At 43.8% G+C, this 20,024-nt stretch overlaps 2 protein-coding genes and 2 long non-coding RNA genes across 10 annotated transcripts in view; 3 read left to right on the top strand and 1 right to left on the bottom strand.

Annotated features, from left to right (window-relative positions):
* The window catches only part of LOC114844003 (uncharacterized), a 105,880-nt gene extending 86,570 nt beyond the window's left edge, over positions 1-19,310 (bottom strand). For 5 of the 6 annotated variants that reach the window (XR_008693104.1, XR_008693107.1, XR_008693108.1 and 2 more), the window contains exons 1-2: positions 17,206-19,310; positions 11,456-11,562 (exon numbers count right to left, since the gene is read on the bottom strand). This is a non-coding gene — a long non-coding RNA (uncharacterized LOC114844003). The remainder of the gene's footprint in view (positions 1-11,455; positions 11,563-17,205) is intronic. The other variant, XR_008693106.1, reaches the window with a different exon arrangement.
* On the top strand, positions 1,981-13,554 carry LOC114844000 (zonadhesin). Of its 2 annotated transcripts, XM_029130986.3 has the most exons (29): positions 1,981-2,363; positions 2,535-2,584; positions 2,697-2,771; positions 3,195-3,418; positions 3,496-3,568; positions 3,672-4,069; positions 4,242-4,806; positions 4,900-5,096; positions 5,168-5,557; positions 6,098-6,390; positions 6,471-6,736; positions 7,097-7,162; positions 7,388-7,525; positions 7,624-7,880; positions 7,973-8,057; positions 8,209-8,280; positions 8,491-8,625; positions 8,710-8,966; positions 9,052-9,136; positions 9,210-9,557; positions 9,682-9,819; positions 9,923-10,179; positions 10,267-10,351; positions 10,425-10,688; positions 10,813-11,021; positions 11,108-11,264; positions 11,345-11,670; positions 12,090-12,219; positions 12,311-13,554. In XM_029130986.3, exons 1-29 carry the CDS (start codon positions 2,287-2,289, stop codon positions 12,451-12,453), a joined length of 5,760 nt encoding a protein of 1,919 aa, XP_028986819.1. In that variant the 5' UTR covers positions 1,981-2,286; the 3' UTR covers positions 12,454-13,554. The 2 variants fall into 2 exon arrangements, with proteins under 2 accessions (XP_028986819.1, XP_028986820.1); XM_029130987.3 differs by lacking the exon at positions 7,097-7,162.
* On the top strand, positions 14,236-15,131 carry LOC129603338 (uncharacterized). Its single transcript, XR_008693112.1, has 3 exons — positions 14,236-14,370; positions 14,447-14,535; positions 14,632-15,131. It is a non-coding gene; the product is annotated as an uncharacterized LOC129603338 (long non-coding RNA).
* Positions 15,399-19,443, top strand: LOC121201780 (somatomedin-B and thrombospondin type-1 domain-containing protein). Its single transcript, XM_041068127.2, has 5 exons — positions 15,399-15,509; positions 16,092-16,220; positions 16,683-16,771; positions 16,878-16,989; positions 19,304-19,443. The coding sequence occupies exons 1-4, from the start codon at positions 15,449-15,451 to the stop codon at positions 16,950-16,952; spliced, it is 354 nt and encodes a 117-aa protein (XP_040924061.1). The 5' UTR covers positions 15,399-15,448; the 3' UTR covers positions 16,953-16,989; positions 19,304-19,443.
* Positions 19,444-20,024: the final 581 nt, after the last annotated feature.

Below are 20,024 nucleotides of genomic sequence, written 5' to 3'. Positions count from 1 at the left end.
GAGACGCGAGCAAACAGACGGAAAGGCGGAGAAGATTTTCATATGCCATTGAGTGACCTATTCATAGATGAAAGGTTGCCTGGTGGATTGATTTTTCTTTTTGCAGCAGAGGTGACCTATGGGTGTGAGCTTGGTATAAAGTGAACTCTGAGAAAAAGGGTTGAAGAGGTGCTTAGGACATGTGGGGGGTTAGAAATGTTCTGCTAAGAGTCACAGGAAAAGGTCCAGTTGATGTAGATTTACATTATTTGCACACGTAAAAAATAAAACAACAAAAACAATAACTTTTCATAGAATGAAGGGGGAAAAATACATTTCACACCAAGTGAATACATTAGAGGCGTGAGGTGAGCCGGTTCTTAGAGCTGTTGAAGCGTCCGGTCTCCGGAATGACACTTGCTGACATTCACTTTCCGGTGGCAAGTGGAAAATCGCCGTCAGACCGTCATCACAAACAGTTCATGCATATCAACATGTGAGAATGCGTTATGAGACATTCGCCGGTACACGGGCCTGAACGGAGCAGCAGATTCTGCCCCCTTCTTTTGCTTACGGCGGTGTTCTGCTCTGGGCGCTGACACAGAGGACAGTGACAAACAGGCGGACTGAACAGCAAACACAGGCTTATTAACGGTTAGTCATGGGTCAGGGCGTCTGCAGCCCTGCATTATCGCTGGAAACCGACCACGGTACACTGCTTGGAACAAAGCTTCACGTTTCCTGTGGCTTACGCTCAGAACTAATGTACCGTTAAGGTGTTAGTTGGAGCCTTGAGTTTATGGATTTATAGTTGAGTGCAACGTGGTTTGATTATGTCATAACTCAACAGAAAGAATATATTGATGAGGATAAGATGTAATATCTCACTGAATTTGTCCTGAAAGGCTGGTCTAATACTGACTAACCCCATGAACAATAAAAACAGTTACTGTAATAATATTACAGTATAATATAATATTAGTCATTTGTGCTACAGTGTATCAATGCTTGGTAGCCTCCAATAATCTCTCCGACCATTCACCTGTTTAAATAACTTTAAGTTCACACATTTATTATGAGAATGAAACAGCCTCCTCTCTCCACACACCATTACATGACATGCTTCAGGATGTATTACAAACACCTTGGACATCTGAGACGGCGATAAGATATTAAGGGGTCCTTCAGATACTGTAAATATCTGCGGGCAGAGCCGTCAATACACTCTAGATACCTAATAGAATAGTCATGTGCCGCACAAACATTAGGTCATTTACAGAGCCCTAACAAAGACATCTTTAAAGGATGGACAGTTTTAAAGAGCTCCAATATTTGTTTTGGTCCAGCCCGTGTACTGACACATGCTGACTCGGTTACAGGAATGTAGGGACAGGCGGATCAAACCATGTCTTGCTTATCACTTGTTTACACTCGTTCTTGCAGCGGGTGCTCTTATCTGGCCGACATTGTACTGTAGCAGGCAGTGCTTAGAGCAGGCTCTACTGTACGTTCGGTGCACACTGTTTGTTCCAGCTGATATATTTGACACAGTGTTCTGTACGTGAGACGAAAAGCTTTGGATTGAATAAACCACATTAATATCTTTGTTTTACAAGTTACTTGTGTAATTACAGTACTTTCCTTATGTGACATTGTGCGGTGGCTTGATCACTAGCGTGATTTATACAAGCTGTAAATCCAGACTGTAGCCGCAGTGAGGTGGATTCCAGGAACTCCGCTTAATTCTTCATCATAAAAACGTCAACAGATTATCTATGTTCTAACGGGTGATAGTGAGCGAATCACAACGTTGAGTTCGAGCAGGCCAGTGGCAAGATTACAGCAAGTGAGATTTATTTTGTCTGCTCTTGACTTTTTATCAATAATGGTCAGAACTACAGCAATTACTTTATTATTCTACAGTATTTTAGTGTATTTTATGAGCTGAAAACGCTGAACTTTGACCTGGCCTATCGTCATTTACCTCTAGCTGTATTAGCTGCCGTTGTCACTTTTATAGTATTTTTACACCACACACTGAGTCAACCTCTTTCATGTCCTCCAGACCATCAGACTTCTTTCTCCGCCCACTAATGAGGTTACCTGGTTAGGAGGGAAGCTATAAATGCATGACTCCGCTCTGAGAACAACACAAGAGGACCCAAATCTGTCTCTCCTGCCAGTTCAAGGGTCCTGCCCTGTGAATTCTGCACCAGCTACTGCTCATAGCTTATTCTTCAACTCCTCAAAGACTGAGAGTATTAGCAACGAGGGAGTAGCTAAGAAGCTGCCGTTAAGGGATCAGCCATGGTTGGAGGCATCCACAAGGATTTTCTGGTCGCAGTGGCTCTACTCTTTTTCACTCAAACACAGACTCAGTGCAGGTGGGTCTCTGAATAATTCATTATTCCCAATATTGTCATGCTGCAGGTATCCACTGCATCAAGTGGGATTTAAAAGAGGTTTGCGTTTTATTTTTTGGTCAGAATCTTTATGTATTTCTGGCACACTTCAAATCACAAATCAATCTGTCATGATTGTTTTTTCACTACCAGGGCTGAGAATGAAATGTTAGTTACTTTACCAGACTGGAGGACAAATTCAGGTACGTTTTCCCTAAAATATCTAAATACCTCATAACTGGCTCCATAACTGTACAGAAAACACAAATAACTCAATATAATAGTTTATGTATATTAACCTCTTCTGTTGCACAGGATATGTCACTCAATGTTCCTACGACAGGAACACAGACTCAATCTGTGACTGGACAAGGAGACAGGAAATAACAGGTACAGGAGAAAAATCATCCAAATGATGAAAGCATGGCAATAACAAAACATCTGAATTGGACATAACTGGAATTACAGTCCGAATATGATCTTAATGTTATCAAATCAATTTACCGTTAAGTTTGATTATAAACTTATTTGACACTGAGACATCACCAAACCGCAAATTCCTTGATCGATGATGCACCGATTTGTATTCATCTGCAGAAAAGCTGTGGCTTAGTGTCAAAAGGCAAACACTCTGTTGTAGTCTGGTGTGATTCGATTAGCAGTCAAAGTCAAGAGTCTTCACTTCAACACAGGGGAAACCTGTTTCTATTTTGGTGTGATATAACAGTAATATGCTACTGATGCTGTATGCTTATATTGCGCTGTCTCACAGTGCTTCTTAAAATCTATTTCTGATGATTCATATCCCTCCAGAGGACATTACAGTGGATATTTTAGAGAGTGGTCCACTGGGTGTGGAGGATGAGGCCTGTCTAGAGTTCTGGTACCGGGCCCCAGCTGCAGCCAATGGCTCAGAACACAGAGCTCTGCTGAAAAGCAGTGCAGGCCTGGTAGAAATCTGGACCTCTCCTGCCAATCCCAGAAATGTATGGAGCCAAGTGTTTGTCCCCTTAAACGTCACTGAACCAGCCACTCAGGTAAAATGACAAATGTTAATGATCAATTCAAATATATCTCTGTATGAAGTGAATTCATATTGTGCTGTCACAAATAGGTGGTACTGGAGGAAAGGTCCACTGATGAACAGGTGACATATAGACAGATAGGCGTAAGAAGAGGCTTTTGTGGTACGTATTCTATTAGAAATGTGGTTGCTCTGATTGTTCACTAGCTTAGTGTGTAATCCACACAGCACGGGCACTGACCGTAGTCATTCCTCGTGCCCCGTAGGTCCCCAGTGTGAGTCCAACACAGAGTTATGGACAGACGAGTCCACTCATTGCCTCTGCTCTGCTGGACATCTGTCCTGCTCCCCATCTCGGTGCCCTGAGGGCCACGTGTGTGGTCCTCAAAGAGGCGGCTCCAGTGAGACCTCCGCCTCGGGGACGTGCACTATACATGCGCACACCGAATGCAGCACCTTTGATGGAGTGCTGTTTCGCTTCATGGCTCCCTGCACCTACGTACTGGCTAAGACCTGCTCACCCGCCGAGGGCCTGCCCCCGTTCAGCGTGGAAGTGGTTTATGAGCAGAGCGGGAACTCTTCTGTGACGACTGTGCAGCAGGTCTCTGTGAGCACAAGGGCGTTCAGATTGTCCCTGCTGAACGAGGAGACGCATCGGGTCGTGGTAAGAGGAAAGATACAGTAGGCAGGCACACTGTGTGTAGCATGAAAGGTTTCCCACTAAGTTACATCAAGTTGTCTCATAAATTGAGAGAAGTGTCTGCATTTACAACCATAAGGTTATAAATTGTTCTTAATATGATACAAGCCAAAACATTGTTCGCACTGCACTTCAGGTTAACGGAGTCTGGAAGAAGCTCCCGCTGAACCTGAGAGGCGGCGCAGTCAACATAAAAGGAAACCCTGCTGCGGTTCTACTTGGAACCGACTTTGGCCTGTCTGTATCGTTTGACAACGCCGGAGCCGTCCACGTCACGCTGCCGTCCAGCTACGCCGATAAGGTCTGCGGCCTGTGCGGTAACTTTAACCACTTCAAAGGAGATGACCTCCGCCAGCACGATGGCACAGTTGATCGAGATGGTCCAACTCCGGCTGAGAGTGGCCAGACTCCTCAAGCCACCTCCTCCTGTGACACTGCTCTAGTCCCTCATCAGTGCGACCCGCTGCAGGAAGCACAGTATGCCAGTGAGTCGCACTGTGGAGCCCTCTTATCTAATAATGGCCCCTTTGCTGAATGTCAGTCAGTTCTGGCAGCAAAGAGTTACTTCAGGGGCTGCGTGCTGAGTATGTGCACTACTCATGGTGACCCAGCTGTACTGTGTGAGACATTACAAGCCTATGCTGACATCTGCCAGAAGGCTGGAGTCAATGTAACCAGATGGCGGAACTCCACATTCTGCTGTATGTAGCTCTCTGCTTTGATTTCATCTTTTTATTTAGAATAAGACAGTAGTATTAAAGGTCATCATCTGTACTCTTTCTATTTTGTATCAGCCCTTCAGTGTGGTGTAAACAGCCACTACAACCCTTGTGCTGATGGCTGTCCCGAGGTCTGTTCCAGTATGGATATCGTTGGGTCGTGCGGAAGCTGTGAGGAAAGATGCGAGTGTGAGTCCGGCTTCAAACTCAGTGGAGGAAAGTGTGTCCCGTCGGAAGATTGCGGGTGCTGGTATAGTGAAAAATACTACGAAGTAAGTGTCATTTGTCATATTCACTCATTCACTTCCTACAATGTGTTCAAACAAGCCGTGCTTCCTTGCAGAAAGGCGCCGCGTTCGTGAAAGGAGAGTGTGTGCAGCAGTGTCTGTGCATGGGTAACAATGACGTGCAGTGCACGTCGATGCAATGCGCACACGACGAAGTCTGTAAGGTCGAGGATGGGGAAAGAGGCTGCTTCGCTTTTACACGAGCCACCTGCAGTGTGTATGGCGATCCACACTACATCACCTATGACGGAATGGTTTACGACTTCCAAGGGGGCTGCAGTTACACACTGACGACAACATGCGGCGGAGAAAGTTCAGTGCAGTTCACCATTATCGGACACAACGTGCACCCGCCCCTCCAGAACTTTACCCGTTCCAAGCTGGAAGCGGTGACTCTGCAGGTTGAGGGCCTTCACCTCACGCTGAACCAAAGTGGAGAGGTCTATGTAAGCATGACAGCACCTTATGTTTCATAAGCATGTATTATGCATGATACTGATCAGCCGTATGAACTTTATTTTACTGTATTGTGTTGTTGTTTACAGTGGTCAGTTATTACCCCCAGAGGAACATAAAGCATAACAGTAAAAACTGTTATGCTGATAGTAGCAAAGTCTAGATACAGACAGGGAAACAGAAGCACAGGAAGTTCCCATAATTGTTTTTATTGACACCTGGCATGGGTGACAATAACATAGATGCTAATGAGCTGGCAGGAACACAAACCAGACAAATGCAAATAGAGTGCACACAAAAGGTCTAAGCACCGCAAACACAGGGTTGAAGGCTGGGAAGCAGCTGCAGAGAAGGAGAAAAAAAGAAAGGAGTCCAGTGACATCTGGTGGTAAAGAGAGGGAATAATAGGTAAACAGGAGGAAGTCTGGAAAGACAGGAAAACTGCTAGGAAAGTGAGGGTTTAGTCTCCGTGCCATTTAGTGGATAGAAAATTAAATACTAACCATTGGTCCCTCTCTCTATCGCTCTAGCTGAACAGTAGCAGCGTTCAGCTCCCCTTTACCGCCCAAGGAACATTTGGCTCAGTGATGATCTCCCTGAAGAACAATTACATCGCCATGGAGACGACTTTTGGGCTGCAAATGGTGATCGATGGGAAGAACCGGCTCTTCTTGCAAGTGGACGAGCACTACAAGTACGAACTGTGTGGACTGTGTGGCACCTACTCCGGATACCAGGGTGATGACTTTGTCACACCAGGGGGCGAAAATGCCTCAGAGGCGTTTGAATTTGCCAACAGCTGGAGGGTCCTCGACAACAAGGAGTAAGCCTCTGCTCTTCAGCACAACCACCCCCCTGTTCTCTTGTTTGGTTTATTCCTCACCGCCTAAACCTTCCCCTCAGGTGCACTGCTTATCCTAATGATCCAAGGGCTTGTGATATTGACCAAGAGGACGAGGCCTTCAACCAGTGCTACGCACTGCTGGGGGATGCGTTCAGGCCGTGCCACGAGCTGATCCACCCAAGCATCTACATCAGCAGCTGCGTGTACGACTACTGTGCCACAAACGGCGAGCAAAACACCCTCTGTGAATCCCTGAAGTCGTACGCAGCAGCCTGCCAGGTTGCAGGAGTGGAGCTCCCGCCCTGGCAGGCCGGCACAGCCTGCGGTGAGCATCTGAATCTGACATAGACCATAATGTTTATGTGCTTGTGTATGTATGGAGGCGTAATGGCCCTTTCTCCCTGCTTCTGCTTTGCATCGTTGCAATTGCGCCGCAGGACTCACCTGTTGCATTAGCAAACTGAGCAACTGCCTGATGCCTAATTTATTTTTCAGTTTGCTTTGTTTATTTTTCGCACCGGCAGTAATCCAGGCAAATGAGGGTGAATTTATTAGGCAGTTAGGATGCAGAGGGGGTGGACCAACACAAAATAATACCTAGTGAGTCGAAGCTGCTTAGGTGGGAGACTAATTTGCTTTGTGCTTCTTTGTTTTGCTTTTTTTTGTTTTATTCTTTCCATTCCAGCTGAGCCCGCAACCACTGCAACTCCTCCAACAGCAAGCCCTACCACACCAACACCAGATCACACTTGTAAGAGCAATCAGGCTTGGGAAGGCTCAGTGGTTTGCAAAATTCATGGCATAATCAACTTAATTTCAACACAGCACAGGAAACCACATGTTAACTATTATTCAGCCTGTAGAATAGTGGTTTAAGATCGATCTATCTTTAAAATAAATTACGTATAATGTCATTATGACCAAAATATTTATATATTCACAATTTTTTGTTGTGCACATCTGCTTGTTTCATTAGTTTGTCCCATAAACTGTGACTTTGAGAAAAATTTGTGTGGGTGGCAGCAGCTTATACAGGACAGTTTTGATTGGACACAACGCTCAGGACCCACCCCTTCAAATCTAACGGGGCCAAACGTAGACCACACCACAGGAGGTAAGACCCGGTGTCTTACCACGATAAATAGTCTGTTGCATTACTGCACTGGTCTCTATGACGTGTTAATCTGTCCTTTGTGTTCTCGACCGTCTCAGAGGGTTTCTACTTGTACATCGAAGGAAACGATGCAACATACGGGGACCCAGCGCGTCTCCTCAGCTCAGTGTGCAATTACAATGGCCCACTTTGCTTCCACTTCTGGTACCACATGTATGGGTCAGCTACAGCAATGGCCCTCAATATATACCTGCTCAAGTCCAATAAAGCTACCAAAGTCTGGTCCACAGTAGACAACCAGGGACCAGAATGGCATCCAGGATATGTTGAAATCAGTGTCTCTGGTCCTTTTGAAGTAGGTTCAACATATGTGACTGTATGAAACCTAAAAGATGCTGGTTTCATTTCATTGTTACGATATGTTTGTTCTCTTATTGTTTATTTCAGGTCATTTTAGAGGGAATTCGAGGCTCTAATGACCAGTCAGATGTGGCACTAGATGACATTTCCATCCACTTTGGTTCATGCTCAGGTAAAAGTCAATAATTCAACTACTAACTACCTCTAAAAAGGATTTATGATCTACTGTACCATAAAATAAAGTTCCACATTTCATATCTTGCCATAATTCTTTACATTTTATTACTATAACCTATAACTCAGTTATTAATCACATACTTTAGATAACTTCCCTGGGCTAATCAGTCAAACAGATCGACCTTTCACAACAGCGGATGTCCTCCCCTCATACCCAGGCAAGTGAGCAGAAAGAAGGATGTTATGGGTGACTTGTTTCTCACATGAAAAGCTAAAGTTTGGTTAGAAATTAATTTAACCTTAAAATCGACCAAAATGAATACCTAATGTAAGCTTCTGACAGGCAATTAAAGTTAAGGATTACCAAGTGTTTTAGGAAGTGGTTTTGGGGATGTACTCTGATAATTACTTTGCAATATTGTCCATAGTTTGCGGTCTTGACTGCAGCTTCGACAACAACCTTTGTAGCTGGAATCAGATGATTACAGATGCGTTTGATTGGACCTGGCAGAGTGGTTCTACCCCCACGGAGATGACAGGGCCTTTGGATGACCACACTGGTGGTAATAACTTCATACAGTAGTTATGTGATGTTACAAATGGTGACAAAAAAAGTATGTTCACAAAACGTTTCTCCTATTATTCAGGTGGCCACTATCTTTACATTGAAGCCAGCAGTGTTACACATGGAGACACAGCTCGCATTATCAGCACTGAGTGTTCTGACTCCGGTCCTCAGTGTCTGCAGTTCTGGTACCACATGTACGGCTCGGCTGACACCATGGGTCTCCATGTATACCTGTACCAGGACAGAGTGGCCACCGCTGTTTGGAGGAAAAGGAACGACCAAGGGAATATGTGGCACCTGGCTCAGGTGGACATCACAACAACTGGAGCCTTTCAGGTGAATCACCTCAATCCGAAAAATTGTAGAAAAAACATAATGGCATTCACAGCAAAGGTTACTCATGAATAACAAAATCCCTCAGATCATCTTTGAGGGACGCAGAGGATCCACTGATCTCTCAGATGTGGCCATAGATGATATCAGACTTTATAGAGGCGTCTGCTCTGGTAAGAAGCATCAACACAAAACCAAAAGTCAGGAAAAGCTGGTTATATTTATAATATCATTGCATTCTTTCAGATCTGATTAGCGATTTTACTACACAACCTCATCAAAATGCCACCACAGCTGAAAGTGTCTCAGCGCCATCCACAGTTACTCCTCAGACCCCAGTAATAAATGCCACCACACGTCCCCCAGTGGAAGCAACAACCATCACAGAAAATGACACATCAACTTCTCTACAAACCCAAGAACCTGATCAAAACAGCACATCCACAGAAGGTGTCTCTGTGCCGTCCACTGCCACTCCTGAGACCCCTGTGATCACAGTAACTCCTCAGACCCCAGTAATAAATGCCACCAGACTTCCTCATGTGGAAGCAACAACTAACATTAATAATGACTGGACAACATCTCTATATTCAGGTAGTGTCATATTTTAGGGGATATTATTTTGATATTGGATAAAAATGATGTACATCTATTGTAGTATATTATTTGTTTGTGTTTCTATGGTCGCTCATTGATGTAAGATATATATCGTTTGCAGTCTGCACAATGGACTGTGATTTTGAACAAGACCTGTGTGAATGGAGTCAAACGCCCACTGATGCTTTTGACTGGACAAGGCAACGTGGTTCCACTCCTACAACAATGACTGGACCTTCCTCTGATCACACAACAGGAAGTAAGCACAGACCCTAACTCACATTTTTTAAAATTTGCCATTATTCAAACATGTTTAAAATTCTTCTGTTTACTGACAGCATGATCATTGTGCCCTTCTCCAGGTGGCCACTATCTTTACATTGAAGCCAGCAGTGTTACACATGGAGACACAGCTCGCATTATCAGCACTGAGTGTTCTGACTCCGGTCCTCAGTGTCTGCAGTTCTGGTACCACATGTACGGCTCGGCTGACACTATGGGTCTCCATGTATACCTGTACCAGGACAGAGTGGCCAACGCTGTTTGGAGGAAAAGGAACGACCAAGGGAATATGTGGCACCTGGCTCAGGTGGACATCACAACAACTGGAGCCTTTCAGGTAAATCACCTCAATCTGAAAAAGCATCATGACAAACCATAATGACATTCACAGCAAAGGTTACTCATGAATTACACAATCACCCAGGTTATCTTTGAGGGACGCAGAGGATCCACTGATCTCTCAGATGTGGCAATAGATGACATCAGACTTTATCGAGGCGTCTGCTCCGGTAAGAAGGATCAACACAAAACCAAAAGTCAGGAAAAGCTGGTTATTTTTATAAAATCGTTGCATTCTTTCAGATCTGATTAGCGATTTTACTACACAACCTCATCAAAATGCCACCACTGCTGAAAGTGTCTCAGCAACATCCACAGTTACTCCTCAGACCCCAGGAATAAATGCCACCACACCTCCCCCAGTGGAAGCAACAACCAACACAGAAAATGACACGTCAACACCTCTACAAACCGCACAAACCCCAAAACCTGGTCAAAACATCACAGCTACTCAATTGGATGTTGCAGCCAACATGGGAAATAACAGCTCACTGCTTTTACATACAGGTAATTCTTCCACAACCTCCACAAAGAGATAAAATGCATGGTATTCAACACAATGCCATGCAGCTTCAGACTCACAGTTTGCCACTTTGTGCTTATTTCTCATTCCAATCTTTCTTCTCTTTAGCACCGTCTTGTCCAGAGAATAGTCATTACGCCACTTGTATCCCTGTGTGCAGTGCAACCTGTGCACACCTGAATGGCCCACCAGGCTGCAGCAACAGTGACACTTGTACGCCTGGGTGTGTGTGTGATAATGGCTTTGTGCAGAAGTCGCAGGTCTGTGTGCCTGTGGAGCAGTGTGGATGTGTGGACAGCAGTGGCAGCACACACCGGGTGAGTGAGGCCTGAGGATAGACTTTCGTGAAACGCACATTTGGTCTTCAAGCACCGGGGGCTTACATCCACGCGCTGTTTTGCAGTTCAGTGAAGTGTGGTACACCAACCGCTGCAGCCAGAAATGTGAATGTGAGAAGGATGATGGCGTGGGAAAGGTGGACTGTGCTGATAAAGATAAATGTGATGGAAGTGCTGTCTGCCTTCAAGATCACAAGTGGGATTTTTACTGCCAGGCTACAGGTACTGTAGAGACAATAATTCATGTCTGTGATGTTGTTATTTATTAACTGCGCAATTATATCATATCTGTTCCTCGACAGACTTCAGTGAATGCTCTATAAAGGAAAACCACAAGTATAAAACCTTTGACAAAGTGAAGCACGGGTTCAGGGGTGAGCTGTCGTATGTGCTGGTCCAGACCAAGAATTTACCGCATAACGTGCCCCATGTCTACATTGAGGTCAGCTTTACTCGCAGCGCGGAGGACGACGATGACAGCCAGCGACGTGGTGGCAGCAGCAGTGAGGAAGACCACAGCCTGAAGGAGAGCGAGAGTGAAGAGCGTGAGGGAGAACACGAATTACGACAGCTCAAGATCAGAGTGTACAATCACACGGTGGCGTTTCAGAATAATTGGAGGCTAGTTGTAAGTATCGAGGGGATTTTCACAATATACGGTATTGCCTCCATCTCATTTTCCAGTGTCACTTATTCAGCAGGCACAATATCGGGTACATGGGACAATATCGCATTTCTTTCCACCCGGCAAACAATCGTGAAAGCATTGAGGGAAATAACCAGCGCTGCTTCACAGTAGCACTGGAGATGATGGGCCTCAAGATTATTATGCCTTGTCATAAGTTATTTCCCTTCTGGTACCGTCTTCATATTTGGTTCTATATACTGTAGGAGAGAGAAAGGCCCTACAGTATACTGTGTTCAATCTCCCGGATATCAACACTACTAAAGCTATTTATTGTGATCATATTGAACTGATAAACCTTTCATCTCCATAATAGTATGATTTCATATGATTTTACAATTACATTGTCCATTTTCCTTCAGGTGGATGGAAAGATAACTAATACTCCTGTGTCACCAACTTCTGGTCTGAATATCCAAAGGCATTCCTCTCATTTTTACCTAAAGACCGACTTTGGTCTCTCCGTTGAGTTTGATGGACACAGCTCTGCAAGTACGTAATCTTAATCCCATGAAACCAGACATACAGTAAAAGTATTCCATGGCAGTGAAAGAGACACCCAGCTCCGTTCTTATTCTTGCAGCAATTGTTCTTTCACATATATACAAAAGGAAAGTGGGAGGTCTGTGTGGTAACTTTGATGGACACCAGTGGAACGACCAGATGAAGCCAGACGGGACCAGGGCCAGCGGGGTTCAAGAGTTTGGACAGAGCTGGCAGGTGTGAATATCAGGAGCTTACAAGATCATGAACCACCCCCTAAATGTCCCCTGGGAAGCTGACCAGGAGAAAAATGCCATGACCATAATATCACTCACACAATACAATAAAAAGCAACTGAATTAATGCTGATTTAGTTCATTTTTGCTGTCAAACAATGACCAGCGGCAGTGACATTCACAGTTTTCAGAATCAAAGAAATAGACATTAAGGACACTATGGCTAAACAATTATACAGAATTACAAATTAATTTATCAATATTAGTAAATGCTGCTTGCTTATACTTTGGCCGTAACTTTAAAATAGAATGTCAGTTTATTGACATGGTTTGAGTTTGAGTCATCACCATTTTAACAATGAGCCCTGTGGTTCAGACTTCTCACCTGTGGCACTGGAAAACCTTTAGTCATTAGAGAAAGGAAAAAGAAAAACAATTGTACTTGTGACAAAATTCATTCAGTGGAGACGAGGAAGTCGCTTTTTAGCAGACAATGGGATTATTCTTGCTCAGAGGTGTGTTAGTCAACGCTTGGTTTGTTATGCTCGTGTATAAATAAGCTTTGGCTGAACATGCACTGACAAAAGGACGGCTTTGTGATGGGCTTGTTTCTACTGCTGGGCTTGTTGCCTCTTTATTATGGTGAGTCAAAAATTATTTACAACATATTAGGTGTATACAACATAATATGATTTACATCATTTGTACTGCCCTTCACTAGTACTTTGTTTATTAGTTAATTAGAGATATGTACGTATGTAGGTCAAAAACAGCTAAAGTGGTGAGAGAGCAACATTCATCTGTTATGAGCTTTTAATAAATATGTGGTTATGTCCTGTGTATAGAGAAACTTTGGCTGTAAATTGTTATTTATTAAGAAATGTTTACAAATTAAAGAATGGCCCAACTTAACTGAAAACTGTGTGAATAAATCAGAATGATGCTTATTGACTGAGCGATTTGTCCCACAACTTCTATTACTATGTGTTTTCCATTCTACATCCTACATGTATGATGTGTTTTCAGGGTTTGGGTCGCAGTTGTTGTGTATGCATGTCCAAGCTTCACACCTCAATTGCTATTTTTAACAGTGCAGATACTCAAGTCTTTAGGTTTATTTCCTGAAATCCAATGAAATGACATCTACTGTGTTCTATCTAGGTTTAACAGCAAATCAACAAACAAATCCAAAAGGTAATAGACCAACTCATCCACATTCTGTGGCCGTGCGCTTCATTCACATCATCACACCTACACCTGAGGAGCGCCAAGTTTCCCTGCTTTAGTTTCACTCCAACTGTGGTAATGCGTGTACACTAGGCTGTGCCGGCCCGCCAGTGCTATGCTGCGCTGGCAAAGACTCCAGCTGTTTCAGGGGCTGTTTCTGCGACGACTTCTGCGTGACGTTTGGCGACTGCTGTGACGACTACAGTTCAACCTGCAAATGTGAGTGAGGGTGGAAATGCACAAACAATGTGCAGTGCACAGTTTCGGAGCGACTGAATGACGGATTTAGGAATTCAACGCTGATGCTTGATCTTAGCTACAGCTGTGGCCACTGCACCACCAAGAAGTCCCAGCAAAGAGAGCAGCAGTACCACGCCTGCTCCAGGCTCCACTGGCTCCACTACGGCCACTAACCGAACAAGCACCAGCACACCAGCAGCAGCAGCAGCTACGAGTGGGTTATTTAAACAATGGATCAATCGCATATGTGACTCTTACATTCATTATTTTTGATTCACATCCTCTGGAAAGCTCACTTACACTTTTAACTGCTTCCTTTTGCTTAAAGCACAAATGACACTGACAGAATCCACCACTCTGGGCTCTAGCGGCACCACATCCTCACCGGCAGGTGGAAGCACATTAGGTGGCGTTCCCAACACAAACCCAGATACTACGACCACCAGCTCCAAAGAAGGTACTGTGCTTCTTAGCTCCCTGAAGTTACCAGTGTCTCTTTAAAACACCTTTTCATGTGTGCTGATCTTTTGCAGCGTTCCAACCAGTGATTGTTCACCTAACAGCTTCTGTTTCGTCCCAAAATGGGGGAAATGAAGATGCAATTTTAAGGGCCTTCAATAAAGTACATGCAACCTTCACAGAACATTACAATGTAATAGTATCACCAAAGCAAAATGGCAGCTGCCTAATCAGCGACTGTCTTCTCTCTCTCTCACAGTTTCTATCCCAGTCTATTTTCCAGACCGGCTGTAATGACTGCACTGTGCGCATCAAACGAATTAAACGCACTTGACAAATGGTCCATGTTCAGCCGCTGAAAACAAGAACATGCAACACCTCTCAGAAACAGCATCATTTATTGAAGGAAACATTTACTAGAACTGCTTTAGGAAAAAGGTACTAATTATGTTTTAATTACATTAGGCTGCTGCTTTGTCTGGAACTTGGGTAATGGCATGTATGGAAGGTAACAAATTAGATTGCGTTAAGTTGTTTGTATCACTGATCGTTCGATTTTACAGGGAAATGTAACAAACGAAAAATTAAAAGTAAAAAATTACTCTACTTGTGGATGAATATGAATCAGTCCATACATATCACAAAAAGGAATGCTACTCTCTAGCAACATGCTACACTTGTTACTTTGACAGCAAGACAATGGCCACAAACATGTGTAACCCAACATTGAAATGAACCTTCATTCTCACAGTGTTTACTCTGCGGCTACACTTTAGAAAACTGGTCTATAAGCATTCCCGTCCCCTAAAGCAGCATTCCTCAGGTGTTGACTGACAGGATTATTTCACTGTGGAGAAAAGCTCGTTGTTTCATGAACAAAGGACATTTTGTCACATGATCAGTGTGTGTGTGTGTGTGTGTGTGTGTGTGTGTGTGTGTGTGTGTGTGTGTGTGTGTGTGTGTGTGTGTGTGTATGTGTGTGTGTGTGTGTGTGTGTGTGTGTAACAGAGAATGTTATGCTCTTGTGCAACTATAAGTGAGCCTTTACCAGACTCAGCAGCATAACCTGTACGATCATGGAGAGCTTTGTACTGTGCTTCCTTCTTCTGCTGCAGCTGGTACCACTGTCTGACGCTGGTGAGTATAAACCAGTATTAATTGATAATGAATACAATTGCAAAATTTTGATTATTACATGTTTTTAATATTATACAGTATGGACTACTCCCCAAATTTAAGATAAATGATTCAATAACACAAGCTTACTACTCTGGCTATATCACAGTGTATTTAGTATATTTAGTGTTTAAAAGTTGATATGAAATTTTAATTTGTTAATCTCGCCACAACAGTTGCAAGCCAGTGACTTCTGTGTCCCAAGCCAGGATAAATAGCAAGGGTTGAGTCAGAAAGGGAATCAACCCAATCGACATCGACACAATAACAGTGTACTCTGCTGTGGAAATTGACTGTTAATTAATGTTAAGTAATTTACCAGCTGCTGCTCTTTGTGTCCATCAGATATATCAATGAAATCACTCGTGAACAGTGATGCCAGTCTTTTCTAAATACAAGAAATATCTACAACTATTACAAAAGACTTGTAGCATGTGCAAACGTGTGCTGTGCTTCCTAAAATTGGTATAATAATAAAACTGTAACCTAGTGCTGTGTTTGAATTTCCGGGTTTTTACAGTAACTGTCCCGTGTCTGCCGCAGGTTGTGCAGGACCACCAGCACTGTGCTGTGCTAATAAAAACAACAGCTGTTATAGGGGCTGTTTCTGTGATGAGGCGTGTGTGAAATTAGGCGACTGCTGTTCTGACTACGTCTCCACCTGCACACAGCGTAAGTGAACATGTAAAAGGAGCATACCGTACACAGCTACGGTCTGTCTGCTTTGGACATGTCAGTGCTAAGATGCTGTTCAACACGTATATTGTCTATGATGGTTGGTTAGGCTGTAAAATGAAAAAATACAATTTATGATGAATTCTGTGTTTATATTTGAACTGACAAACTTTCTTATGGGCTTGTCTATTTCTGTTTTTAGTTTCAGGGGGTTAAAAAGTCATAAAAAGTCACAGCGCTCATCAAATCTCAATCTGTCACCTAGGAATCTGGAGCCTATTCTTTACGTTGACAAGTCAGAGAACCTGGTCAACCCTCATTCCATACATCCATATTTAGATTTAGAAAAAACATTTAGAAAATCATGTTGTATTCCAGGACAGTCGTGTACTCAGGACATTTATTTTATTTGTTAGTTTGTGTTTTTGAGTTTGACATTTTTACATGTACTTTTTTCAGATTTCCAAACAGTGGTGCTGCAACTTCAAGCAGCTGTTTCATTCCCCAATAACCAGAACGCTGCTGTGGTGTCAGAGAGCATTTCTCAGGTGCAAACACAGTCTCAACTCGTCATAATATCTCAGTATCTCAACATAATCCAGCATGTGATTGACACGAGGCTGCTGAACTAAGCTAGTCTTCCCTCTCTCACAGTTTCTCTCCCAGACCTTCATCCAGCAGAACTGCAAGAACTGCACCATAGAAATGATTTACACCAAGCTGGTCTGACTGAGCACGGTTCATCCTACAAACACCTGGAGACTGAGTATGAACCTCACCACCCACATCTGTACAGCAGCCAAAGAATGAACTCATGCATGTAGCATGTAGCATGTAGCATAGCCGTTATGTTACTGTAACTTGGAGCTACTCAGTATTGTTACATATATAATGTTACGCGGGCACGTGTCCGTACTAAAAAATAAAGAATTTACAGATAAATACTTAAATGTTATAGAAACAAGTAGGTGATGTCATTTACCTCACAGCTGTTGACGGTGGCTCCTCTTTATCGCTGAATCCTGACGTTAGCTCCGTAAAAACAGGCATTCTGTTAAGCTAGCAATGAAAGTTTTCATGACGTAATAGAGCAGCGCTGCGTCATATTGTTTATGTTTGTTTTCCGGAAAACTTAATTTCGCAGTTAGTTCAGTTAGTACCTACAATACAAACGTGGCGTTATTTCCGATTTTCAAGTCTGCATCGTTCTGTCAACACACCTTAAGTGACGTAAAGCAGCCGCTGTTCTCCAGGGGGCGCTGTTTCACCGTGTCGTTCTATATGGTCCTTTTATAACGCTTCTGCTTCAAAAGGACGTTTTTTCTTCTCCGAGTGTTTAAATTATTATTATTTTAAATTAGCATTTGTTTTCTCTTATTGAACATTTACCTGAAATTGACATTTTCTTATTAGTGAACACAATCATAGTGAATTCTAGACTAGACTAGATAGATAGATAGATAGATAGATAGATAGATAGATAGATAGATAGATAGATAGATAGATAGATAGATAGATAGATAGATAGACAGACAGACAGACAGACAGACAGACAGACAGACAGACAGACAGACAGACAGAGAGTGGAGGTTTTAGTTAGTAAATGCTTTGAGCTGCTTTTCCAGCAGGTGGCAGCAGATCTACAGTTTCCAACTAAAGGCCACACTCCAGAGCCTCCACCAGCATTCCCCCAGTGACGTTAAGAATGAGTATAATATATATAACTTGCATATATATATATATATATATATTTGCACATTTTTCTTTTCGAATGCTTTATAATCAAAGTTTAAAGAAAAATTTAAATGTCTTTATTTGCTTGTTTACAGCAAGTGAATTATGAAGTTACATTATAACTTACAATACAACTATACAACATTACTGCCTCTACACTTTCCTTGTGTATTAGTGTGTGGTTTGTTTGTGTTTTTCATTTTGTGTTTGGTCATTGTTTGGTCATTTATGTATTTTTTTCCCTATCATGTGTTTCTTGTTGACCATTTAAACTGTGTGGTCAGTAGAACACCATTTTTTATCTCTTTGTGGCCATTTTGTGTCTATTTTTGTTATCACGTGTCATATCTTTATACCGAGCTTTGTGACTGTCAAACAAAAAAAAAAAAAACATTTAAATCTCACTTCATGCAGACCAGGCCCTGACCACGGCCGAGCGCAGAAACTTGTAATGTGAAAATAGCCTGCACAAATCACAAATGGGAGCAATCGGGGGGTGAGACAGACTGGCCCACGCCATGAAGGCACCGTTGTTTGGCTAGGTAGGAGCTACACATGGTGACCCCAGCACTTCCAGGCAGGAGGATGAGACAGAAATTTAATTAAGAGGGAAGAAGAGGAAGCAGGTCCGCGTGGCCCCAGGGAGCCGGGTAACCTTTAGGAGCGGATAGTTTAAATTAGAGCAGCATTGTCGGCCCAGACACGCCTTTAACCCCACTGGACAAGACCCACAACATCAAATATGTCAGTAGCTTCTTTATTCCCCCGTCTTCCCTTTGTGCGCGTTCCCCCGTGGCCCTCTCATACTGTACCTGTTACTAAACAGCCCGCTAATCTGAAATGTCCTGCCTGCTTGTGCGCAGCGCAAATCAGGAGCGTGTGTTTCCCCCTCTCCACGATCCCGCTGCGCAATTGAAGTTAATTCTGCCGAGTGAGTCCGGGGGGGGGGGGGGGTTCGCGTTTCGACACAGCTTTGTAAACTTAGATCGCGCGGGGGTCAGGCAGAGGGTGAAGCGGCCCTGTAGCCGCGCGGCCACTCTCCGAAGATCGCTTACAATGTAATGGCGGAGGAATGCAGCGTTTGCTCGGAGGTTTGGCTCTTGCTATAACAAATTAGAGAGCGGCCTGTCATTTTATTCAATTTACAAACTCCTTTTGCGAATACATATTTGCTTGACATATGACTTGGCTACTGTGAGTGATGGTCAGTTATCGCAATTTAAATTTTAAACTCAACCATCCAACCACCTCTTTACTGGGCTTGTTGTATTTTTGTATATATTGAATTATTAAACACAATAAATACTCTATCTAATTTGTCCATAATTCTGTTTAACTGAATTTAGAGAATGGAAAATCCGATGTGAGCGTCCATGTCGTCCACGCCGTCCGTCTGTGGAGGCTCCCTCCGCTCCCTGCGGTGTGCGCATGTCGAAGGCCCCAGTGTTATTGATCCTGATTGGGCCTCACAGGAGGGGATTCCGGCCTGCCATTGACCCACGCGTCTCCACGCTTCCACCCTCCTCTCAGATCATCAGAGGCACTCATCTCCTTCTGCCGGCCAGGCGTCCGGCTCGCGTGAGATTTCTGATTGTCAGATGAAAAGGGGGAAACGAACTTGCTACACGTACTGCAAAAATCGCTAGCAGGTCTTGCCTGAGCGGTCCGCCCTGACGTTTTTCTGGCTTGGTGACTGTCAAAACATCCCCCCATGTATTCGTACCCCCCCCGCCTTCTCCTTAAAAAGACTTTGGCTCACAGGCCGCTCTCCTCTTCAAAGTAAAACTTGTCTGCCATGTAGCCTGTGTTGAATTTCTGTGTTGACGGCTGCCCAGTGTTTATGAAGTCCTCATAGGTTTCCTTCTCCTCCTCGCCGCCGCCGCTGCCTATGAAACACATGAAAAGTGTCATTGCGAGGAAGGAGTAGAAGAGCATGACGAGCAGGATGTACAGGAAAGCGTTGTCGTAGGAGCTCCAGGAGCCGGAGGCGGCACTCAGAGTCCGGTTGAGGTGGTGCCCGCCGGTGCCGGTGCCGGTGCCGGTGCCGGCGTCCTCCAGAATCTGCTG

The sequence above is a fragment of the Betta splendens genome, chromosome 17 (genome assembly GCF_900634795.4).
Source record: "Betta splendens chromosome 17, fBetSpl5.4, whole genome shotgun sequence".
In the NCBI taxonomy this organism is placed as follows: Eukaryota; Metazoa; Chordata; class Actinopteri; order Anabantiformes; family Osphronemidae; genus Betta; species Betta splendens.
This window is presented reverse-complemented; position numbering and strand designations above follow the sequence as displayed.